This window comes from Watersipora subatra, chromosome 11 (assembly GCF_963576615.1).
Source record: "Watersipora subatra chromosome 11, tzWatSuba1.1, whole genome shotgun sequence".
NCBI lineage: Eukaryota > Metazoa > Bryozoa > Gymnolaemata > Cheilostomatida > Watersiporidae > Watersipora > Watersipora subatra.
The window spans coordinates 1,013,270-1,040,308 of NC_088718.1; the positions used below are offsets into that span (position 1 = coordinate 1,013,270).

The window sequence follows — 27,039 nt, forward strand, 5'->3', positions numbered from 1 at the left end:
CCTCGATGCCCGTGCGTGGATCGCAACCGTTGAAGTAAAAGTTGAGTGCGATCGTAATGCCGACTAACTTACCGAAACTTCGACATTGTCAACAAGTTCGCGAATCATCAAGTGGTAAACACGCGAAACAACGTTCTTGGCGTTTCGTTATGTATGACGAAAAATACATATATTCAATTGTAAAACTACCCTCCCACCTGCTTCTTTATAAACTCAATTGATCAATTAAGAATTGCTTTATTCGTTTGTAGCTACCAAATGCATCATTTATATATTAGAGTAGGTAACTCCGTAGTACAAATAGTGATATGAAATTCATCCCGTTAATTCCAGCAACAAACGGGAGGATTCAAAACCCTCCGCATCATAAACAGTTATCAAGAAACTAAATTTGTCAAGGTCACATTTAACCTCACGTGTGGGATATATCGTGGGTATTTGAATCGATAAATAATTTCGTTCTTGTTGCATATTTTTGCACAATGTATGATTATTTTCAGGCTTACGGGGATAATGGGATTATTAAATTTAGTTTTATAAGTTTTATTTGACAATTTTGCTTTCTTTCAAATTAAAGTTGATATTGTTGTGGAAGTAAGCGCTGACTAGGAACTCGCTTGAGGGTTCTGCGTACAAGTTGTCGTATGCCGAATGAGTAATAGCTCTCATGCACAACTGTAATTGTTGCAAGCTAGGCGACTGATGAATGAGTATGGCTCTTTATTACACAAGCTCCACAAGCATAAAAATAGAACAATTAGATACAGTTCAATACAACCAAGCGCAATGCTGAACTGAGTTTACAAATAATAAATGCTCAATTACACTTGTAAATGTAAGAACGTCAAAAAATTTATGTACAGAAAAAGCTGCACAGAAGTAAGTTAATGCTATCAAGCTGTTCTTAATGATGATTAGGGAGGAAATTCTCAGTTTTGTAGCTCGTAGACCGTCATCTTTGCTCCGTGTTCTTCCCATTAACACTAGAGCACCTTTGCTTATATAGCACGTGCTCGGTGTTTATTCATGGGCTTTTCACGCTTTCATGGCTTTTGAATTACAAAGCTAATTCGATGGTAATTACACTAACACTTATGGTAATTAATGAAGCTCAGCTTGGTAAATCCATCACAGTATAAAAATTAAAACTTAATTGCTAGCCAATCAACACCTGCTTTCTAAATATCATTCCCTCTCTTTTATGCGACCTTGCAATATTCTAGTGCGACGTATTGTAGTGACTGGTTGTGGTGATTAACTTGCACTGTGTTCTATATATCAATGACAACTGCTCTCCAAGACACGTTTTTTGCTAAACAAATTTAAAAAAAACGTGATGAAATATTACACTACTACATCGAGCAGCAAAAGCTACAATGTAGTATTTTTTTTATCACAACTGCATCTTAGGTATTAACAATCCATGCTGTATTATGAGTATGTACCTTACTTATCCCACAACGCAGCAGGTGAGCGCTGCAGGTGCCCACATAGCCTCTGCTATGGAAATTATAAATATTGATACAATTAAAATGCAATATGCTGTTAGACACACCAGTAAGTCAATAGTTTAGAATCAAAGCTTTTCATGTAATAAATTAATTGTGTCACAAACTCAGTTAAATATACAGTACTGTATATTGTGGTTTGGATATCCTTGATATACAGAGGGCAATTCATGTTGAAGTGCAAAATCTAGTTTGAAGCCATTCCTTTCCTTGCTGTAGATCTAACATATTAATGATTTTTTATAAACTCATTTATTTACTTAAGTGGTCATCATACTGTATATATCAGAACTAATATGCGTGCTCTACATAAATAAAATCGCTACCTCGAGAAATGCTTATAAAATATAATAGATCCTCGGTTCTCGAACATAATCTGTTCCAGAAGGTTGTTTGAAAACCGAGTTGTTCGAGATCCAAACAATTATTCCCATTAGAATTAATGTATGTTAATAACATAATTTAAGATAACCAAAGTAACAACTTCGATTAAGTATTTTTTTAACATTTTATACCATAAACTGTACTGTATACTACTATAAATAAAAACGGGTAGATATAGATCGTGTTTATTCTTCATAAAAGATTTTCTATCCATGATGGTGAAAACAGAAAGTAAAAATTTTGTATGATTTGCTCTTAAATCATCAATACATTCTATGTTAAGATACAATACCAAATACTGCAGAAATTGATAACCAAACAGCGAAAAATACAACAGATCAGTTACATCAAAATTCGTGCGAAAAGAAAATATAAACAGCAATGGCACATTTACTTCACATCATTGAAGGAGAATCCTCCTCCAAAACAATTTGGGTGACTCGACTGGAGGGGTTATCTCCTTAGCAAAATCATTCGATAGAAGAGACGTTGTCCCAGACGGTTACTCGCTTTTTGCAAAGAATCTATGCATCGTAAAATGCTTCCCCCTTTATTAAAGGTTTACTTGCAACAAAATTCACATTACAGTTATTTGGTATCAAAAGATTCACCATGTCTTACTCTGCTGTGTTGTAGGTGCAAAATATGTGGAAATGTGATTACAAGCTCTTAAAAGCTCAAAAATGAACAGGTAATCGCAGTCATCATGAAAACGCCGTACTATGGAATCTCTTTATTTTAACGACATATTCAAACATTTTGGTTATTGTTTTGACACGTAATGGTATCACGCGAAATTAAAGGCCAATAAAAGGCTCAATATAAAACGCCTCGAAGCGCTAGTTTATGACAAGTACTTTGGATTCTACCGGAAAGCCTGTATCAAATATAAATGCTGTCTACTTTACAGTTTCGTTTCAGCTTAGTCTAATTGTCTAGTCGTAATCTGATCATGTGACCAATAGTTCCTTGCAAATAGCGTGAACATTTTCTGCAGCATTTTTCGACTATCTCAGGTGACCAACAGGTTCGCCATGTTTATCAGGGGATGATATGCACTTCTTCGAGCAAACGTTAAAAAATTAAATAAATTTTTACAGTAGGTTTTGAGATATCAAGGCTCAAAGTGATATAATTACAATGATGATGAAATTGATGCGTAAAGACAATAAATAAATGGTTTTAGTGAATGCATGAAGTATATTTGTGAAAATATTTTGACGAATGATGTTGCATGAAAGTGTAAACAGAAGCCATGGTGTTCAACAATGTCCCATTTGAGCAGTTTTGAAAAGGGATCCAAACTATGGTGTTTTTGTGATGGCTGCGATTAACTGTTAGTTTTTGAGTTTTTAAGAGCTTGTAATCACGTTTCCACATATTTTGAACCTACAACACAGCATAGTAGGACATGGTGAATCTTTTGATACCAAATATCTGTAATGTAAATTTTGCTGCAAGTCGACCTTAAACAAATGTTTCCATGCTGTTTCCGGAGCTGTTCTGAACGTTTAATTCTAAGGCGCATGCTTCAGTTTGGTCGGGAGCCGAATTTATGTTCGAGATCTTAGACGAACAAATCTCAATTTTTTTGGTTGCAAACCGAATTGGTTGAGAATCGAAACGTTCGAGAACTGAAGTTCTGCTGTAATTTGATGTTTACCATTGACATTAAAATATTTATACGTTTTGCACAACTTTACTGCAACATACTTTCAGTTATTAAAAAAACACCAAAAACAGACTAGATTTGATTTTCATTGACGCAGTTTGATTAAAGTATCGCGTACACCTCAGTATCGTCACCTGAATAAGTTACTCTCATCTTTTCACAGTATTGTATTCTACATCAGTGCTAGATTATGGTATAGAATAAAATCATTATCATGGCCCTTCTTTTCATCCACTGCTAATAAATGAAGAGATAGTAGTTTTAGCTGTAGCAGACTTTTGCACCAGATTTCTTCAAGTGATTTTCAGTAACTACCCTGACTTATTGTATTTGGATCCATCAGACGCTATAACTAATTCAGCTTACATACATTGTTGACTAATTTTAAAAAGCAAGAATACATAAATCATTAATTTTATAGACAAACATAGGTAGCTTATATCTATCGGTATTTCTTTCATTTCCATTTTGCCCAGTGGTTGTTTAATCACGTAAACATCCGGAAACCACATAAACACCATTTATCAGTTCGGTGGGAAAACGACATAAGGGTCATTTTTGGTATAAGTTTATAAAGTTGTCCCCTAGTAACAATAAAACGCATATGAACACTGTTAAGTTTAAAATATTGTCGTTAAGATATTTATCTAATGAGCATTTATTTTTGCTACAAGCCGAACAAATGCGAGTTGTGATTCCATCACAAAATGTAAAATGAAAAAACCAGTCAGCTAGCTAATAGGTTTTTGAAACGAAGGAATAAAACTTTTATTTAATCCTGCGGTGGTCAGGGATCGTTCAAATAATCACTACAATAATAATTCACATGGTAGTAGTGATGTCAACTCTAAAAAAATTGAATATATAAAGAAAAGTCATGGTTATAGTAGCTCGGACGATGATAGTGCTATATCCACTTGCGCTATTGTTGTGACTACTCAAAAATTGCCTCATAATAGCAACTCCAATACAAACAATACCCATGCCACTAGCTTTAATACACTGATTACTACTACTGAGGAGTTAGAAATTAAAGCATTTATAACCACACAAACTTTTAATAGTTGGAAAAATGTTACTAAATTAGGTGGTGGCTTCAATTTTCCCTCTCTTCACACTTCACATCACAACTTCATACCACCTTCTGATGCTCCACTGTTAGAATATTTTGATTACTTTTCCTTCTTACTGAACAAAGTGGAAGCATTATGTAAAAGCTTATAGTAGCATAATCTAACAAGTTTTACGAGTATACAATGCAAAGATGAGAGTTTTACAATCAGATTCCGATTGTGATACAGTAGAAAAGCGCTACAGTGGAGCGATGAAAGGCAATAATTGAACTGTGCCTAAACAAGAGTTTGTAAAAACCTCCAAACAAAGTAGTTTGCTTTAATAGAAAGCTTCACATCTGAAACCATCCAGTGAATATCAGCTCAAACCATGTATGTTCATGGAATACCAACTTCATTGAATTGTCAACAAAAAATTACGCATCTTTCAGACGTTTGTCGAAAACGTACTCGGCGAAAGGCTTAAGAAGTTGGCTTTTAGGAACAATATGAAATTTTGAAACCAACTATTTTAGCTACCTGGCAGAAAGCACTGCACATATGCGTGCGAGATTTGAACAAAATCAGCTAGAAAGTTGCGGAAATGCATCACATTTTCGCTGACTAACAGACAAACACAATGACAAAGTGGTATTTGTATATACCATTGAAGTAAATCATCTAAATAATAATTACTATATAAATACTAATTATAAAACTAAGAATTCCCTTGTCATATAGCCTTAGGGCAGTTATAATTACTAGAAATTCCACTGTCATACAGCCCACGACCAAAGTGATATTGGAAAAAAGAGGGTACTGATGGTTGAGAAATGCAATATTAGCAGTCAAATGGCACTGCAGTGTAATAGGATAACTGCAATGGTAGCTGTAATGTACTGGGTGTTATTATGTACAACAAACAGCAATACTGAAAGGAAAAGATTATGTTTATATCTCTCCCCTGCAATAGGAGAAATGCAATATTAGCAGTCAAATGGCACTGCAGTGCAATAGGATAACTGCAATGGTAGCTGTAATGTACTGGGTGTTATTATGTACAACAAACAGGAATAATAAAAGGAAAAGATTATATGTTTATATCTCTCCCCGCAATAGTAGAAATGCAATATTATAAGTAAATTGCACTGGTATTATTAAAATAACCAATATTATTAATATAGTAATACAGTAATAATAGAAAACCAATTCGCAATTATGTGTACATTTCAAAACGTCATAGCTGACAATATCAAGAAGTTGTGATGTTTATATAGATTTTTAGAAAATCTATTTAACAAAACTATTTAGAAAAAAATAATGACAGTAACATATTGCCCAACATCGGTCACTATATACTATCATCGAAAATTATCATCGTCATTTCCTTTACTTTCACTGCTTTGGACATCAGATGGAATGCCAAAGTACTCATAAGTGTCTAAAATGTCAGTTACTTTGAAATCGGCAAAAATGAAACGATCACTTTTCAGTACTTCTAAGTTAATTTCAGAAACCTTTGGCAATTGGACAATGCCATAGACTGGTGAAATATGCACGTTTTCCTCGTGAAATGCGCACGACTTAATGGTTCTATTCTCTGTCGCTCGGTGTTTTGTTTGCTGGTCTTAATTTTAATAAAAATAAGGCTTGTCAAGTTTTAATAACAATTTTAGGCCGAATTAATCTGTCTATTTATGTATAATCCGATCAGATGGGTAAGGTTTAGAAAATTTTCTACAAATAATAAAGACTTTGTAACATATTTAAATAGGTTTATGTGTTTTGTATCGTTATTATACTTAAATAACTCCATTGAAAAATGGTTAAATTTGTTGATGAGATTTCGGTACAAGGGTTTGAGACGGCCGTTGATGAATAATTTTCTTGAGTTGTGTGCGCATGTGCATTTATCATAAATCTCCCAAACAATCGCTTCGCTCGTGTTTGGTCGTGGGATTAGCAAAGTCAATATGGAAGTATTGAGCTAAATCTATAAATAGTTCCAAGAATAAATTTCACTCAACATTCAGCTACTGTCAATTTCAAGGATGCTTCTCGAGCTTTTAAGGATTTAATCTTCTCATCAGGCTCTACTCTAAAAAAGTTGAAAATGAAGTGAAAACCATTCTATAAAAGCTATTTGAACTAATTGGAACGTTCTGAACCAACTGCCCATCTACAGACAGCCCAGATCAGACATGGTTTTTGCACTCATCGTCGAAGTTGTTAACATCACACTAGCAAGGTTTTTTAGAGATGCCATAATAGTAAGCAGCTAGACAGGATTGAACCTGGGACCTAATGGTCACAAGCAGACACCCCTACCAACTGCACTAACTACTCTATACAGTTTTCTGCCTTTTATCAGGAGTGGTAGTAAGCCCAGCGATGCTCGAGCTTTTTTTTAATTTTTCATCAGAAAGCCTGAAGGTGAATGTTTAAGTGGTTCTCAAGAACCAGATGGAGTTTGAGACCAAATATTTTTGATGATCTGCGGGAGGGCATCATATGTTTGTGATGTTTGGATATAATCTGCTATCAAAAGGGGAAATGTATAAGGTTTACACGAACTAACAGACACACACATACAATGACAAAGTGGGCTTTATTCATATGGATTTCAATCCATTCCAAAACTAAGAGGCGATTTTCTGGAACTTTATTTTAAACCATAAAGTGGGTATTAAAAGGACAGATAATATATGTTGAATATGTACTAGTTGTTTACATTGACCACAGTCATTATCTTGTATTTGTATATAGCCGTTGTGAAACTCTTTGTTCATATTGACTTGCTCATCTGTTATGTAATTATGTAATAATCATTTTACTCTCTTGTCTCACTTATGTAATAAGTCAGTTGCTGTTTAGTTTTCAAATATACAAGAGTAACAGGTTATGGGCCCAGACAGGCAACCAAAGAATCTGTACACGAGTTTGATACCAGAACAAGCACGATCGGCTATTATACTGACTGACCAAAGACTGGTGAACCAGGAGTTAAACAGTTGATATCAGGAACAGTAAAACAAGGACTACTGCACCAGAACTTAGATTCTATCTGTCATTCTACAATGGATGGTGAAAAATGGACAATAGATAATTTGGACAGTCGGAACTATCAGACATGGAAGTTTCAGATGAAACACGTTTTGTTGGTAAAGGGTCTATATGATCAAGCGCTGAAAACTGCTTTTAAATCCAGGTATCGTAAGGCTTTCTCAGTAATTGCTCTGTTTGTTAGTACTGAACTTCTCTACTTAATAACAGATACAGAAGCACCTGATGTAGCATGGAAGCGGCTTCAAAACCATTTTGAACGCAATACACTAGCAAACAAGCTATTTCTTAAGAAACGATATTTCAGAACAGTAATGAAGGAGAATACACCTGTAGAACAGTACTTGAAACACATGAAAGGACTTACTGATAAACTCACCGCTATCGATGCACCAATTTCTGAAGAAGATCAAGTAGTCACGCTCTTAGGCAGCCTTCTAAACAGCTATGCTCATCGTGCAACAGCACTAGAAGCAAGAGTAGACAACTTGAGTCTTGAGTTGCTCAGCAGTCATTAATAAATGAAGAGTTGAAACGTATTGAGGGAAACTCAGATGAATCTAGTTCTGCCAGTGCATCTGACTCTGTATTGGTGTCAAGAAAGCAGCCTAAAACCAGAAAACCTATTATCTGCTGCAACTGTAATGAGCCTGGGCACAAGTTACCAGAATGCTCAGAGGACAGACGCCGACAGAACGCGCAGTTAGTAAATGAATGTAGAAAAACTGTATGTGAAAGTGACAATGGTTGTGTAGGCAATGAATTTACATTTATCACTCATGGCAACACATTTTCATTGCACAGTAGCTCACTCTGGCTAATTGACTGGAGCATCACGTCATATGCCACCTAACAGAGGAAGTTTTAATAGCTACAAGAAGCTAGAACAGATAGAAATGGTCAGCCTAGGTGATGGTCGAACAGTTGAAGCTGTGGGAGTTGGTGCTGTAGAAATGATGCTAAAGCTCAATCGTAGAGTTCAATGTGCAGCTGTATTTTACAATGTACTTCATGTCCCTCAGCTAGCTATCAATTTATTTCCAGTTTGAGCTGCCACTCAGAAAGGCTACATTGTTCAGTTTGGCCATACTCGATGTTGGATTAAAGATGCTAGTGGTCGAGTTAGGGCCATGGGATCACTAGCTAATAAGCTGTTCAGTTTAGACTGTGTACAAACTGAAACTCAATATGTAAACACTGCTAGCGCAGAGATTTGGCATCAACGTCTAGTACATATGAATGACTCTACTCTGAAAAAACTGAGCAAAGGAAATATAGTCTGTGTTACAAGCTTACCAGCAATGGGCATTTCCTTCTGTGAAGGCTGTGCTGAAGGGAAGATGACTCGTAAACCCTTCAAACCTGTGGGAGATATCAAGGCTTGCCGTAAGCTAGAACTAGTACATTCTGACGTTTGTACAATGGAAACAGAGTCAATTGGAAGTAGCAATACTTTGTTACTTTTATAGACGATTTTTTTAGATGCTGTGCTGTGTATTTTCTTAGAAACAAATCTGAGGTACCTGAGAAGTTTAAAGAGTTTAAAGCATATACAAACAGCCAATCTGGAGAAACCATTCAAACACTGATATCAAATAGAGGTGGTGAATACTTGTCTCAAGAATTTACTGACTACTTGAAAATTTAAGGGTATTCATCATGAGCTCACATCAGCCTACTCTCCGGAACAAAATGGTGTTGCTGAGCGAATGAACAGAACTTTGTGTGAAGCAGCATGTTCAGTGTTGTGCCATGCTAAATTGTCAAAGCAATACTGGGCTGAGACCATTTCTTCTGCTGCCTGTGTTAGAAATCGGCTTCCCACTTCCTCACACAAGAATGATCTCACACCGTATGAGAAGTGGTATGAACGCAAACCCAACATAGACAATCTAAAAGTTTTTGGATGTATTGCTTATGCTCATGTTCCAGATCAACTGCGACAGAAACTTGACAAGAAGTGCCAGAAGCTAAGGTTTATAGAATACAGCAAACAGTCAAAGGCATACCGCCTGCTTGATGAATCGACTGGTAAAGTCACTACTAGGCGAGGCGTGGTATTTGATGAAACAAACTTTACAAACACCGTAAAACCATCATGTGACCAATATACAAAGCAGAAATCTATTGTTGTTGAACATTCAGTAAATTAACAGACAACACCTCATTTCTCTGGGCAATGCATTGGTGAAGGGCAACAGCGACGCTTATCTGCTCGCGAACATAGACCTCCGGTTCGCTATGGAGTTGATGAGTATGTAAGCCAGGCTCAACATGTCAAAACTATGTGGGAGTGTTGACTTTGTACTAGTTGTTGACATTGACCGCAGTCATTATCTTGTATTTGTATATAGCCGTTGTCAGACTCTTTGTTCATATTGACTTGCTCATCTGTTATGTAATTCTTATGTAATAATCCTTTTACTATCTTGTCTCACTTATGTAGTAAGTCAGTTGCTGTTTAGCTTTCAAATATACAAGAGTAACAATATATAAATTACAACCACCTTTTGATAGGTACTCAATTAATAAATTGAGTTATTAGGCTAGGGAATTCAGTACCATGTTTTTAGCAGCTCGCACCCTGGCCTCATTTCTACAGATTTCTGTACGAAAATGCTTATACAAAATTCAGATGTTAATACAAATGTTTATCGTAAAACAGAAAAGTCACAAAACTGAAATATTGATCATGATTTTGTAAATGTGCGTTTAGAAATTTTTTAGTTAACTACTAATTTCTTTAATCAGTTACTGTAGATACTTTTTTAGACACTAAAGTGGTAGAAACTTGTTTTTATATACTTCAATTAAAACTTCAATAAAGTTAATATATGTTGATATATAAAAGAAAAGTGTGTAGACATAACATGACCGCTTGCATTTTTAGAGGCGTAATTAACATTGCGTTATACGCTATTGTGGTTTATTAAATACTTTCAGTATTTAATAAACCACAATAAGTTCACATACAGAGGTTAAAAGGCTCGTCAAGTATTCTCAACTGAACTTGAGAGTCAAGTTATGAGTTGGTGACACTTATGAGAATCAATTGTAATTGTGGTAACTTGTATTATAAATTTTATCTTTTTAGCGTTTTTTTCTAGTAATTGCATGTTTAAAAGTATTTTTCTAATTGGAGATTATGTGTCACTTTTTCTTTTTATCATTATTTGGGTTCATATCATTCTAAAGCTTCTTAAACTTTTCCTTGTTCCTGTTGGTAATTATCTCTACTTTGAAAACCACAGAGTTTGAGCCAGCTGTTTGTAAATTATCAGAACAAGTTTAACCAGCTTAACAAATGTGAACAAGATAGTGTTAAGATGGTGGATTAATACGTTTAGACTCGACAACCATCACGCTAGGTTTTACCTCATCGCATACAAATATCTAGAGAGTTCCTGATCATTGAGTCTCTCTATTTTTTACTCCATCCTACTTAATGTCATCAGCGAATGATGAGTCATATGTATCACCTCCGTTCCTTTTGTTCCATCCATCATCTACAAAAGCACTATATGGTCTTATAAACTACTCACGGCTGACGAAATTGGATGTCAGTTTGCTGTCATGACTTTTGGATTGATAAGATCATTCATGTTTTAACAGTTTGTTTGAGTAATCATTAAGAAGCAGATCAGACAATGGCACGTGTATTGGTGATTGGAGCTGGAGGCAGGGAGCATGCCCTCGCATGGAAATTGTCTCAGTCAGAGAAGGTTGCTAAAGTCACTGTTGCTCCGGGCAATGCTGGTACAAGGCTGAACTCTCAGAATAGCAAAATCTGTTTGCCTCCAGGTTGGTAGTTGTATTACCTTTCACATTTTTTTGTTTATAACAAGTATAACTTTTACACAATCTACATTTTTTTAGAAGTTTTTCAACACTTTTTTGTGCTTAATGGTGACTACTAGTAAAAGGATTAACCTTGTTGGTGGTCATCATTCACCTGTGATTAGAATTGCATCATTCAATTATTTTAAGGATTTTAAAGGAAACAAACATTTAACCAGCTGCTATATATCATTGCTAGAACCTTGGCAGTCTAGCATGTTGTGAGAGAGTGTCAAGTATAAGAACTATATGTATTACTACTGAATGCTCTGCGTTGCCCTGGTAATAAAAAAGTCTTTATACAGAACCTTCATTTTTATTTAACGTATACAGCATTTACCATTCTAACTTCATATCATGAGAAAAGTGTTTATTGCAGCTCAAATAAATTAAGAGAAAATGAAACAACCTTGAAGGTGTTTAAATGTGAAATAATTAGTAAGTAGTGGATAAATAGTCTGTTCTGCTACAATGATTACAATTAAAAATGATTTGATATTGATACAATTATTATGAACTTAGAAAACAAAATAAAAATCATGATTATGTTGAATTAAAAATAAGAATGATTAAATAAAATGTGTTTATAAAAAGGTTACCGTTATAACCGGAGCTATCTATCCAACCTTTGAATACAGCGATACTGGTACCTCTCAATACCGGTGCAAATGTAAAACTGAGACTTTTGTCTATTTTGTTGAATGCTTTGTTTTACCGAATGGAGAGAGAATGTAGATGCAATTCCTACTCGAGATAATAAAACAGTCCACATGAAAGAATTTCAAATTTAATAGTTCTTAGCGATTGCCACGAGGAAGAGCTGGAAGTTGTCGCTGATAATAGGACATTTTAATTTCGAAACGTCCCATTTGAACATTAACAATTAAAAAATAGGTAATGACTAATGAGATGGCTTTTAAAATTAAAAAAAAGCAAAGCAAACGCAAAAGGTAACATTAATTAATAATAAAAAGTGCCTCCCCCATTCAGCGATAAAGATACGGTAGATAAAATGAATAAGAATAAAAAGGACGGCCTTGTGTTTAGCCTTGTGCTTAGCCTTGTGTTTAGCCTTGTGCTTAGGCTTGTGTTTAGCCTTGTGTTTAGCCTTGTGTTTAGGCTTGTGCCTTGCGTAAGTTTGCAAACTTGCAGTTGTAATCTTTGTGAGTTCAAATACAGTATGAAACCCATTTTTCATTACTAAAACTTTATCGCTATAACTGGACAGATGACAGATTTTGAGATTTATATATATATATATATATATATATATATATAGATTATTCTTACATGCCAGAAGGCGATCGAATGTGGAACTTATTTTGTAAAAGTTGGGAGTTGTCCTATAATTGGCATGTTTTTCCAACCTCTAATCATGGCTTCAGATGAATGGAGACGGCTCTTATCATAGTACAGATTTGATAATAATCTTGCAATTGTCAAAAAGACCATTTAAAACACGCCCAATCAGTGCACATAGAGAATAGCAAGAGTTCTAGCAATAATGAATTCACTCTTTTGCAGTTACTTTAGTTAATTAAAACAAATGAAACAAACAATTATAAACAACTTATATAAATATAGTGAATAATTCCCTTGCAATATAAAACTAACTACTGATTTACAACAATACTTACTATGATAGACAAATAAGAATTGAACATGCTTGAGATTTTGGATGCTCATATTTTGGTTTTGTGATTGTCAAATTGTCCAAAATATTTTCTAAAACTACTTTGTTCTATTTGCTAACATACATCGTATGATAAAAATGAACAAATGCCATATCAACAAATGCAAACTAAATTTCAATCAGGCCATTACCTGGTTGAAATGTTCTCGTGCAGATATGCACAGTAAACTAACATGATTTTGCTTCACAACAAACGTTCTACTGTTAAATCTAACTTATTTTGAGAAAAAATTTACCTCTGCATATTCATTTAGTTGTAGTTGCAGTCAGCCATTCACTAAATTATTCTATTGTAAACACTTGGACTTTACACAACTGTCTGCAAGCGAATCTAATCAAAATGTCTGACTAGGCCTACCTTCCATATTGTAGGTGATCTGCCTAGTATCTCCGATCACACCCTACTCAGTAAGTGGTGTAAGACTAACGTTGAGCTAGTTGTTGTTGGTCCAGAGGATCCTCTAGCCAATGGACTAGCTGACTCTCTATCGATAGCTAAAGTTGCGTGCTTTGGTCCAAGTAAATCGGCTGCTCAAATTGAAGCAAGCAAGGAATGGGCCAAAACCTTAATGCTTGCCTATGGAATACCAACAGGAGAAGCTGACTCTTTTGCTGATGCTGCCGCAGCCAAGGAGTATGTTTTAAAGTGAGTGAATTTATTCATTTAGTTACATAAATAGGTAGTACTCTTATGCACTAGTTAGCATTAATAATATATACTAGTTAGTAATCATATATACTAGCTAGTATTGATCATATATACTAGTTAGTAGTAATATATACTAGTTAGTAGTAATATATACTAGCTAGTAGTCATATATACTAGCTAGTAGTAATATATACTAGCTAGTAGCAATCATATATTCTAGCTAGTAGTAATCATATATACTAGCTAGTAGTAATATATACTGGCTAGTAGTCATATATACTAGTTAGTAGTCATATATACTAGCTAGTATTAATCATATATACTAGTTAGTAGTAATATATACTAGTTAGTAGTAATATATACTAGCTAGTAGTCATATATACTAGCTAGTAGTCCCACGAACACACGAGCGGAGCGGAAGTGTGGGAGTTTTTATGATAAATGCATGCGCACACAACTTACGAAAATTATTCATCAACAATGAGACGAACCCTCGTCAAGAAATTTCATCAACAAATTTAAGCATCGGAATGTAAAGTCGTTAAAGTATAATAACGATACAAAACACATTTAAACCTATTTAAATATGTTACCAAGTCTTTGTAAACCTTCGATAATATCTTAAAACTTACCCATCTGATCGGATTATACACAAATAGACAGATTAATTTTAACGAAAATCGCCACAAAACACTTGAAAAGCTTGGTTTAATAAAAGTTAAGACCGGAAATTAAAACGCCGAGGGACAGATAATAGAACGATGAAGTATGAAGATGTCTTGCGCATTTCACGAAAAAATAACGTGCACTTTTCACCAGTCTATAGCATTGTCGAATTGCCGAAGGTTTTGGCCATTAACATAGGAGTACAGAAATCGTTTCATTTTTGATTTCAATTTTTTCATTTTCATTTGCCAACACATTTAAATGGTCAGATCTAAAAAAGATAACGATTTGTGAGTTTTTAGCCCGCAGTTCCTAACTCGGTTTGAAAACTGTGTAGCTGTGTTGGCGATTATATGTTATCAGTAGTACCATGGACGTAATGGATTTATTTAATAGAACTATAACTGTTTTGTAGCTAGACTAATATTTGCTAAAAAGTCAGGTTCCACCATGTATTTAATAGAAATATAACTGTTTTGTAGCTAGGCTAATAATTGCTGAAAAGTCAGGTTCAAATTTGTATTGTAATTAGAAGAAAAAGTAAAACTGTTTTGTGGGCAAGCCAAAACCTGCTGTAGTCATATAAAATAACCGTTTTGCAATGTAGTACATACGTAATAGTTTGTAATAATACTATCAATGTACAAGCTCTATTCAAAAATATACTAAAAACCATTTACAGCAACAGCCTACTACAACTACTCAGTGCAACTAGCACTAGCAGTTTTGTAGTTGCGTAGAAACGGTCTTATTAACGCGCAGTTATATTGTAGGCTCCGAAATTAATTCATGTGTACATTCCGCAACTGATTTAGGAATTGCGGCTAGAAACTCACAAATCGTTATCTTTTTAGATCTGACCCATTTAAATACTTTCCCATTCTAACTGATGTCCAACGCAGTATAAGTAAAGGCAAGCAAATGACGATGATATTTTTTAACGTTTCTTATGAGATTATTACAATAATTAACTATAAGTTTGGATGACTACAGAACAATGACTACGTAGTACAGACTTTCTAAAAATCTAACGCAGTGTAAGTAAAGACATGGCGATGATATTTTTTCTAACGGTTCTAATGAGATTATTGCAATAATTAATTATAAGTTTGGATGACTACAGGACAATGACTATGTAGTACAGATTTTCTAAAAATCTATATAAATATCACAACTTCGTGATATTGTTAGCTATGCCGTTTTGAAATGTAAACAAAATTGTGCATTGGTTTTTTATTATTACTATATAAATAATATTGGTTATTCTAATAATATCAATGCAATTTACTTTTAATATTGGCCAATATTGCATTTCTTTTTTTGTAGGAGGAGAGATATAAACATATAATCTTTTCCTTTCATTATTACTATTTGTTGTATATAATAACACCCAGTACATTACAGCTACCATTGCAGTTATCCTATTTGACTGCTAATATTGCATTTCTCAACCATCAGTACCCTTTCTTTTTTCCAATATCACTTTGGTCGTGGGCTGTATGACAGTGGAATTTCTAGTAATATATACTAGCTAGTAGCAATCATATATACTAGCTAATAGTAATCATATATACTAGTTAGTAGTCATATATACTAGCTAGTAGTAATATATACTAGTTAGTAGTCATATATACTAGCTAGTAGTAATCATATATACTAGCTAGTAGTAATCATATATACTAGCTAGTAGTCATATATACTAGTTAGTAGTCATATATACTAGCTAGTAGTAATCATATATACTAGCTAGTAGTAATATATACTACCTAGTAGTCATATATACTAGTTACTAGTAATATATACTAGCTAGTAGTAATATATTTTAGCTAGTAGTAATCATATATACTAGCTAATAGTAATCATATATACTAGCCATATATACTAACTAGTAGTAGTTATATGTACTAGCTAATAGTAATTATATATACTAGCTAGTAGTAACCAAATGTAGGATCTTCGTTGTACTGCAGAACCTTTCCGCAGTGATTAAATTCATTCCACATTGTTTTCTATATTCTACATGTTGCCTTCTACATGTCTGTAGAAGGCAACATTATTGTTTTTGAACATGCAGATTTTTAATTATCTCCCTAGTAGTATGTTTTTATAGGAAGTTAATGAAACTCAAAGAGTGGTTATAGGGCAGATAAGTCTTGCAAGTTTCAAAGGCTTATTGTTAAAAGCTAGCAGTACTTTGCTATGTTTATTGTATTCTGTGCATCAGTATTTACATCCAGCTAGTGTCCCTGTATCCAATGTCCTCTCTTATCAATTACGTATCATTAATACAGCAGTATTTTAGCCTCCTTTTTCAACATCGCATTTGATGGCTTTGTCCAATTTTTATGTTTTGATTTTTCACAGTTTATTTAAATTCTTTGTCACCAGTATTCTCTGTCAGTTTTAGCAATATTGGAGTATTTTACACTGATGTTGTCTATATTTAACTTTGTGTTACGTTTTTTACAGGAAATTTGACAAAGGGTGTGTAGTAAAGTGCAGTGGGTTGGCTGCCGGTAAAGGTGTTGTCATCTGTAGAAGTATGATAGAGGCATGCACTACCATAGACAGCATCCTTGTGGAAAAGAGGTTTGGAGCAGCAGGGAATAGAGTGATTGTAGAGGAGCTGCTTGAAGGATTTGAAGTATCGGTGAGGGGACATAATTATGCATAACTTCTAAGGAACAAAGTGCTTCATGACATTTACATTCTATTTAACCTTGAAAGGAATTTAACCTTGTGACCAAACTATGGGAATTTTTAATGAGACACTCATATAAAACTCTATTCTAGACTTATAAAACTCTCGAGTTTTGTTTTCTTGGAGTTGTTCTTTCATGTGAGCTCAAAAGAAGATCATTCCAGAGTTTGGTCATAACAAGTTTTTTTTATTTTGATCAACTTTTCTTTCAGCTTAAAATTACTTGTTAAAAGAAACTGAATTTTCAATTTCCTACTATTTTGGTCTGTTTCTATACAGATTCTTGCCTTCACTTTTATTTGTTAATGAGATCATTTTGCCTGAGTTAAAAATTGTATTATTGATGTCGAAAATTATGTGCCTCATGAAAATGAGAATATTAGCAATGTTGTTTTATCACACTAATCTTTACTATAAAACGAGTTGGTCTGTTGGAACCCAGAGTTAGAGGTTAGGATAAAATATTGCATTCACCAGGGTTGGAACTTTTTTCTTTGTAGACCAACACTCTAATGTCTGTCCCAATGGACCGTCGTCTGCAACACCAGAATATAATTGTGCCAATACTTTTTTGTGTGCTTTATCAGCACACCTGATGATCTCTCATAGCACACTTGACTGCCAGAGTACTAGTAACTAAATTATAAAACTACAAGTACTCTTGCTGTCAAGTGTGCTATGAGAGACCGACAGATGGCCGAATAACAGCTCCATTAGCTCAGTTCATAAGCGTTCTAGATAGGGTCAAGTGGGGTAAGTACACCATCAAAAAAGGGTAATTCAATTTCGCAGTCTTACTGCTTTGCTTTAACTAAACATTTGAGTATAATATTGGTCATTGTGAAACTCCAGAATGTTCTGAGCAAGAATATCAGCACAAAAAGACTGTTAATTAAATATCATTGCTTTATATGAAGCGCTAAAAAATGTGTGTCTAGGTGGTGCATTTACCCCATATACCGGGGTAAGCGCACCACCTAGCCTTCTTTGCCATTGTTATGCATTGGTTGATAAACAGAGGCAAATGCACCAAATTGCTGATATTGAAATTATATAAAATTCAATAGAGATGAAAAAAAAAGTTTTTTTGAGCTTGTACCGCACCACTGAAATGTTGATCGTATTGAACATTAAAAATTTAAAAATTAGCAATTCTATACCATTGCAATTCAAGTGACCAGTTTTACTCAAATGAACCACAAATTTGACATAGACTAACTCAAAGGTATACCAACAAAGACTATAGAGATTGGAGAACTTAAAATGAGATTGAACCGTCTCTTTTGATGGAGAACTACATGTTTGCTGGGTGGTGCACTAGCCCTGCCCTTGTTATATATTAAGGTGCACATAGGTTAATGTTAATGTCTACTACATAGGTGCACTTGCCCCTGTCTCTAAAATTATCAGGGGCAAGTGCACCACCCCATTTAAAATAATACAAAATTATTTGTTTGGATTAAAACAAGAAAAAAAGTATTCTATGGACAGACACCAGTTGCACTCAATAGTTAGCCAAAACAAATATCCACTAAAATGAAAGTTATAAAATTATCTGTGAACAGCTCTAAATTTAAAGCCAACCACTTAAATAGCGCATTTACGTTTTTGTTGCTCACTTCACAAAAAATTTGAAATCCAGAATGCAGGGACTATAGCTTCCTGTGGAGGATCATGGGTAATAGTCCTGCAACTCATAGACAGCTATGCAGGGATTGGCTGATAAAATATCAACAGCTGGTGCACTTGCCCCAATGGTGCACTTACCCCACTTGACTATACTTATTAAAGGTTGACTTGTAACAAAATTCACATTACAGTTATTTGGTATCAAAAGGTTCACCTATGATGTGTTGTAGGTGGAAAATATGTGGAAATGTGATTACAAGCTCTTAAAAGCTCAAAAACGAACAGTTAAAAAAATGGCTGTAGGTGGGAATCCTTTTATTTTGATGACGTACTCACCTCGACGTGGTTATTGTTTGAACACATGAAATGGAAGACCAATTAAAGGCTCGATATAACACTTCTTGTGGCACTAGTTTATGACAAACACTTCGTGTTCTACTGGAAAGCCCTTATCAAATATAGATGCTCACTACTTTACAGTTTCGTTTCAGCTTGGTCTAATCATCTAATCATAATCTGATCATGTGACCCATATTTTCTGCCAAATTGCGCGAACACTTTTTGCAGCATCTTTTGACTATCAGAGGTGCTCACCATGTTTATCAGAGGATGATATGCACCCCCTCGAGCTGTTAAAAAATTAAACTAATTTCTATCCTAGGCTCTGAGATATGAGTGCTCAAAGTGACGGCATTACAGTGATGATGATGAAATAGACGCGTAAGGACAATAGGCATGGTTTTATTGAATACGTGAAGTATATTTGTGAAAAGATTTCATTGAATGAAGTTGCATGAAAGTGTAAACAGAAGTGCATCATGTTCAATTACGGAAAATTTGTAATTTTACAAATTTATCACATTGCGTTTTCGTGATGGCTGCAATTGACTGTTCGTTTTTTAGCTTTTAAGAGCTTGTAATCACATTTTTAATTGTTTTGAACCTACAACATGGCAAAGTAAGCTATGGTTAATCTTTTGGTACCAAATAACTGACTGGTGAATTTTGTTGCAAGTCAACCTTCAAGTATGATATCAACCTGGTTATTGAACCAAAACCGTAGAGTTCCATTTCTTTGTGGTGGTCTGTGAACTTGGTAAGGTATGTTTGAGCTTGATGTCATTATGTTTTTGGCTAGATACACATTCAGCATTGCTGAGAAAGGAAAATGTCATATGGGTTTGTGTAAAACATCTGTTTGTTAGCCGTATATATCAGTCTGGCCTATAGTGGTAAACCAAGGATCATGCCTAGTATGTAGTTACATCTTGTTTATAGATGATCAGAACATCTGCCAGCTAGTGAAAAGATCTAATAATTCTAAGCATGAATACCATTGGCTGTTTTCGAACCCTATAACATTAAATTCTACTTGGCAGTGTTTGTGCTTCACCGATGGGAAGGATGTCAAATTCATGCCCCTTGCTCAGGATCATAAAAAGCTGTTTGATGGTGAGAAAGGTCCTAATACAGGAGGGATGGGGGCTTATGCTCCATGCAGATTGGTGAGTTTTCTCTTGTGTATATAGGAGACTGAAAGGAATGCCCAGGTAATAAAATAATTACCCAATGAATATTTGAGTAACTTAAGCTATTAACTTGAGCTAGTCTAAATCTTTACTATAATAAGTGCCGCGTTTGAAGCCAGTTTAATTATCATTGCGTTTCTCGTAATGATCTATCATGCAATCATGATTTTTAAGCGTGCTAGTAATACCCAATAGTATTTTTCTAAGTCCTTTCAGCGTATGTATTGTGACCAATGTAATGACTACGACTACAATTATTCCATTGTATAGCAATATAGCTGATTGGCCTAGTGGTTTAGCACACCTGTCTGCAGAGGTTGTGAGTTCAAATCCAGTAAGATGCATATTTTCTGTTGCTATAACTTTATCGCTATAACTGGACTGGAACAACAGATCAACAAACGACAAACACTAAGATTTATGTTTGTAGATGTGTCAGTGTTTGAGGTGTCAGCGTTTGAGGTGTCAGCGTTTGAGGTGTCAGCGTTTGAGGTGTCAGCGTTTGAGGTGTCAGCGTTTGAGGTGTCAGCGTTTGAGGTGTCAGCATTTGAGGTGTCAGCGTTTGAGGTGTCAGCGTTTGAGGTGTCAGCGTTTGAGGTGTCAGCGTTTGAGGTGTCAGCGTTAGAGGTGTCAGCGTTAGAGGTGTCAGCGTTAGAGGTGTCAGCGTTAAAGGTGTCAGCGTTAGAGGTGTCAGCGTTAGAGGTGTCAGCGTTAGAGGTGTCAGCGTTTGAGGTGTCAACGTTTGAGGTGTCAGCGTTGGAGGTGTCAGCGTTGGAGGTGTCAGCGTTGGAGGTGTCAGCGTTGGAGGTGTCAGCGTTGGAGGTGTCAGCGTTTGAGGTGTCAGCGTTTGAGGTGTCAGCGTTTGAGGTGTCAGCGTTTGAAGTGTCAGCGTTTGAAGTGTCAGCGTTTGAGGTGTCAGCGTTTGAGGTGTCAGCGTTTGAGGTGTCAGCTTTTGAGGTGTCAGCTTTTGAGGTGTCAGCTTTTGAGGTGTCAGCGTTTGAGGTGTCAGCGTTTGAGGTGTCAGCTTTTGAGGTGTCAGCGTTTGAGGTGTCAGCGTTTGAGGTGTCAGCGTTTGAAGTGTCAGCGTTAGAGGTGTCAGCTTTTGAGGTGTCAGCGTTTGAAGTGTCAGCGTTTGAGGTGTCAGCTTTTGAGGTGTCAGCGTTTGAGGTGTCAGCGTTTGAGGTGTCAGCGTTTGAGGTGTCAGCTTTTGTGGTGTCAGCGTTTGAGGTGTCAGCGTTTGAGGTGTCAGCGTTTGAAGTGTCAGCGTTAGAGGTGTCAGCTTTTGAGGTGTCAGCGTTTGAGGTGTCAGCGTTTGAGGTGTCAGCGTTTGAAGTGTCAGCGTTGGAGGTGTCAGCGTTTGAGGTGTCAGCGTTTGAGGTGTCAGCGTTAGAGGTGTCAGCGTTAGAGGTGTCAGCGTTAGAGGTGTCAGCGTTAGAGGTGTCAGCGTTAGAGGTGTCAGCGTTAGAGGTGTCAGCGTTAGAGGTGTCAGCGTTAGAGGTGTCAGCGTTAGAGGTGTCAGCGTTTGAGGTGTCAACGTTTGAGGTGTCAGCGTTGGAGGTGTCAGCGTTTGAGGTGTCAGCGTTTGAAGTGTCAGCGTTAGAGGTGTCAGCTTTTGAGGTGTCAGCGTTTGAAGTGTCAGCGTTTGAGGTGTCAGCTTTTGAGGTGTCAGCGTTTGAGGTGTCAGCGTTTGAGGTGTCAGCTTTTGTGGTGTCAGCGTTTGAGGTGTCAGCGTTTGAGGTGTCAGCGTTTGAAGTGTCAGCGTTAGAGGTGTCAGCTTTTGAGGTGTCAGCGTTTGAGGTGTCAGCGTTTGAGGTGTCAGCGTTGGAGGTGTCAGCGTTTGAAGTGTCAGCGTTGGAGGTGTCAGCGTTTGAGGTGTCAGCGTTTGAGGTGTCAGCGTTAGAGGTGTCAGCGTTAGAGGTGTCAGCGTTAGAGGTGTCAGCGTTAGAGGTGTCAGCGTTAGAGGTGTCAGCGTTAGAGGTGTCAGCGTTAGAGGTGTCAGCGTTAGAGGTGTCAGCGTTAGAGGTGTCAGCGTTAGAGGTGTCAGCGTTAGAGGTGTCAGCGTTTGAGGTGTCAACGTTTGAGGTGTCAGCGTTGGAGGTGTCAGCGTTGGAGGTGTCAGCGTTGGAGGTGTCAGCGTTGGAGGTGTCAGCGTTTGAGGTGTCAGCGTTTGAGGTGTCAGCTTTTGAGGTGTCAGCTTTTGAGGTGTCAGCGTTTGAGGTGTCAGCGTTTGAGGTGTCAGCTTTTGAGGTGTCAGCGTTTGAGGTGTCAGCGTTTGAGGTGTCAGCGTTTGAAGTGTCAGCGTTAGAGGTGTCAGCTTTTGAGGTGTCAGCGTTTGAAGTGTCAGCGTTTGAGGTGTCAGCTTTTGAGGTGTCAGCGTTTGAGGTGTCAGCGTTTGAGGTGTCAGCTTTTGTGGTGTCAGCGTTTGAGGTGTCAGCGTTTGAGGTGTCAGCGTTTGAGGTGTCAGCGTTTGAAGTGTCAGCGTTAGAGGTGTCAGCTTTTGAGGTGTCAGCGTTTGAAGTGTCAGCGTTTGAGGTGTCAGCGTTTGAGGTGTCAGCGTTTGAGGTGTCAGCGTTTGAAGTGTCAGCGTTGGAGGTGTCAGCGTTTGAGGTGTCAGCGTTTGAGGTGTCAGCGTTTGAGGTGTCAGCGTTTGAGGTGTCAGCGTTTGAGGTGTCAGCGTTTGAGGTGTCAGCGTTTGAAGTGTCAGCGTTTGAGGTGTCAGCGTTTGAGGTGTCAGTGTTTTAAGTGTCAGTGTCTTAAGTGTCAGTGTTTTAGGAGTTCGGTTCGTCTATCCATGCTGGAATTTGTCTTGTTCACAATTACAAGAAACCTTGTCTATAATCTGGCCTCTATTTCACAAGGGGACACCACTGCTCAAGTCGTCTCTGATTTGTAGGTTGATCGTGAGACAGTTGAAGAAATCCAGCATATTATGAGAAAGGCAGTTCTGGCTATGCAGATTTCCGGTTGTCCGTTTATGGGTATTCTCTTTGGTGGGTTCATGGTAACAGATACTGGTCCAAAGGTCCTTGAGTTCAACTGCAGATTCGGAGATCCTGAGACTCAGGTAAGTGCACATTTTTCATCTAGCTAACCATCTGTCTACTCGTGATTGGGCAAACAACAGGACGTAGCTGCTTCATGGTCACCAACACCAGATGTTTTTCTTCTGTTGCTTAGCAACTGTATGACCTTCATGTTAATTTCAACCATTTCAAGTCATTTCAGTTTTAGTGTCATAATGTCTTAGTGTATAATAATGAACAAGCACAGTAATATACCATGACTAGTTGAATTCCTTCAAAGGTTGTAAGTCCCACCTGATCTGTTTAGGAGTTGGTAGGGTGAATCTAACTGCTGTTTCAGGCAGTAACAAGTTATAATATAATCCTTATTTCACTGGAACTGCGTATGGCAGCTCTGAGCAGGTGGTTACTAGCGGTGAGAATAATGATCAGATGTATTGCCATCCGATTTCTTTGGCTGATCTTGTTTCTTTTTTGTATCTTTTTATGCTAACAGCCAGTAGATCTTACGGATTTCTTAAAAAGCACTCATGATCACCTACATGACTCTGACATGTAGAGCGAATGGTTTATTGCATCATCAAATAAATGTTTTAAAGTTGTTTTTTTTCTCAATCCAAAAATTAATTCAAATCTTCACCATACATGTTTACCTTTAAAAGAAAACATAACAGGAAATTTAGGCATCAAACAAAAAGTTTTTGTAGTTCATTTTGCTTGTCATGTAAAAATTGTGTAATCCTGCAGACATTAAATAGTTCATATTATTGATTATTTGACATGATCATTAATTGTTTTAATCCTACTTAGGTAATCTTGTTCCTATCTTCACCGCCTCATCTTTAGTTAGAAAATAACTTTGTAACGTATTGTGATTGCAAAATGATACTTTTGTTGGCTTACGCCTTGGACAAACGACCCAAGTCAATTGATATCCTGCTTTCATCTAAATTGTAAATGCTTTTCTCTTCACAAGCTTCCATCATTATTTACATTTATTTATTTATATGTTCAGCAAAGACACTCTTCTGTGTATCATTCTTGTTCTCAGAAAGTTATATAGACTTTCTGAACCTGTAAGATTTCCAGATTCCTCTACAATCCTTGAAAACCAGTCATGTGATTTGTACTTACCTACAGGTGCTGTTACCGCTGCTGCACTCTGACCTCTATGACATCATGCTGTCATGTACGAATGGCACACTTGAGAGCCAGGAAGTGGTGTTTGACAACACTAAATCTGCAGTGGCTGTAGTTGCAGCTAGCGCTGGTTACCCAGAGAAATACAAGAAAGATTTCTGCATCACAGGTAAGTACTAACACAAGGTTAATTGTCTCTCAATCAATGTCTAGCCTATCATCAAGGAAAATTGGGTAAGCGAAACCTTTTAGAAAGTTTCAGTATAGTAGTGTAGCACTGCTGTGGATGGGGTGGGCGGAAGGAAAGAGGGCTGGTGCAGGATTAGTTCCTTTATTAGTCTAAGAGAACCCTAATAACATTCCCTGTCTATTGCTAACTCACCAATTTTATTGTCCTTTATTATCCTTTATTATTATCCTTTCGATGTGTTGTGTGTTCGGCCAACTGTATTGGGGGTTCGGCAGTGGAATCGGACTGTCTTCGGTGGCCGGATCTGTGTCTCGAATAGTTTTCACTTCCTGTAATTATCCTCCATCCAAGCTTGACATTCTGATTTTTGAATTTCAATGAGTAACACGCAACTGACGATTTAATGGATGATTTTTCTGTTCAGAACATTTTGGCATTTATTGTTAATTTGTTTCGTTGGACTTCTTGATTTAGCTGTGTGAGTGTTTTGAAAGATGGCAAAAGATTTCAAGGTTTCCGTGTTGACTGAATAAAACAGCAACGAGTCATCTCCAAATCAGTGAATCAATTCCAGCTTAATACACTTGCAAGCTACGAACCTACCGTAAACCCCTATAATTAGTATTTATCTTACCTTTATTACATGGATTGCTCATAGCATTTATGTAATATAATCGCTGTTTTAGGTATAGACAAGTTACAAAATAATCTGCATGTATTTCATGCTGGAACTGCATATGACAGCTCTGAGCAGGTGGTTACTAGCGGTGGTAGAGTTTTGGCTGTCATAGCCATAGATGAAGATATCGAGACTGCTGCTAGGATGGCTTTAGACGGCGTGTCACTCATACATTTTGATGGCATCTACTATCGTCAGGATATTGCCCATAGTGCTTTTAACTCAAGGTGGGTCCTTCCTTACATATCAGTTTTCAAAATATATTAATATTGATGGTAGGTTGTCCGCTTTAGACGATTGTTTGATTTAATCGATACACCTATATATAGGTCATTATATACAGGTAAAATCACATAAAACCTATATACATTGCACTATATACTGTGTACAAGACTATTCTGTATACAGTAACTCATCGCCTTACGACCTATGCGACATACGTCTACCCGACTTTATGACCACATCCGGGGGAAGGTCAGACAGCTCGAGGTTTAGCGTAAGACGAAACTGGCTTTCTATGTGCAATAAGAAGGTTATGAGCATCAATCCATCGTAAGCCGATTCTGATTACCACAATGTTGCTATCATATAATGTGCTACAAAACTGCAAATTTATAAGTTATATAATAATCTATCAAAGGCTACATATATATATATTCAAAACAAATAACATAAACAAACTATCTTTATAGTACATTCAGGAACAAAAATTAACAATTTTAAAACAGTATTAGCATCGTTTGCTCGACCAGTTATGTTCTGAATGTTGCTTTCATTTGGAAACATGTCATATTCTTCTGGCTGTTCAATACCTTCCATGGTGTCTTCTGACCGCAACTCCTCGCGTCTCACCGCAACTCCTCTTTACATTTCTCACGCAAATAAAGAAAAACCGTGTGTAGTCAAAATAGCATCTTAATTTTAGCATCGATTCCATCATGAATGCGAAAACCTTTTCACATACATCAAAGTATCACAATTGCGTTAAAAAGGAACTACTATTAGCCTGTTACAGTTACTAATTATTTCTAAATTTTCTATGGTGTTGCATTCAAAGTTTTAAGTGACATACAGAATCGACTTATGTCCAAATCGTCTTAATACTGGTTGGCTGGAACCAAATGCGGCCGTAGGTCGAGGGCAACCTGTATATAGAGTGCAACTCCGCGATACGACCCTTGTGATATCCATACAAAAAACCCCTGCCATATGGCATTAATTCGTTTTGGTATTGGCACCGTAAGGTGAAAATGTCGTATAAAGGAGTGTAGAAATCCATAGTAATCATCTAATGCAAACATCTCCTGGTAAAAAACATTAAAGTTTTATATGCTTACTGTACATATTAAAAATTGGTTACAAATTAATATGTTAACATTAGTAACTATAGTTACCTACAGTAACTTCAGTGTATTTAGGGATTATAATCTGCAATAAGATGTAACATTACAGTGTACTATGTGCGGTACATCCGATAGGGAGCTCTTACCTTCGAGGCAGACATATAAACTTTGAATTTAACATCCAATGAGTTTTAAATTTGTCCTGTCTGAAATTTTATCACTCGTCTGTTTCCGGTTTCGTTTTCACTCTAACTTATAACGGATAACGTTGGACCAGGAAA

At 36.5% G+C, this 27,039-nt stretch overlaps 1 protein-coding gene across 1 annotated transcript in view; it reads left to right on the top strand.

Moving 5' to 3' along the window:
* The first annotated feature begins 11,326 nt into the window (after positions 1-11,326).
* LOC137408854 (trifunctional purine biosynthetic protein adenosine-3-like) overlaps positions 11,327-27,039 on the top strand; it is a 139,341-nt gene continuing 123,628 nt past the window's right edge. The window contains exons 1-7 of the mRNA XM_068095438.1: positions 11,327-11,480; positions 13,582-13,855; positions 16,994-17,174; positions 20,234-20,359; positions 23,277-23,447; positions 24,547-24,715; positions 25,423-25,642. Coding sequence (XP_067951539.1) covers positions 11,327-11,480; positions 13,582-13,855; positions 16,994-17,174; positions 20,234-20,359; positions 23,277-23,447; positions 24,547-24,715; positions 25,423-25,642 — 1,295 coding nt within the window. The remainder of the gene's footprint in view (positions 11,481-13,581; positions 13,856-16,993; positions 17,175-20,233; positions 20,360-23,276; positions 23,448-24,546; positions 24,716-25,422; positions 25,643-27,039) is intronic.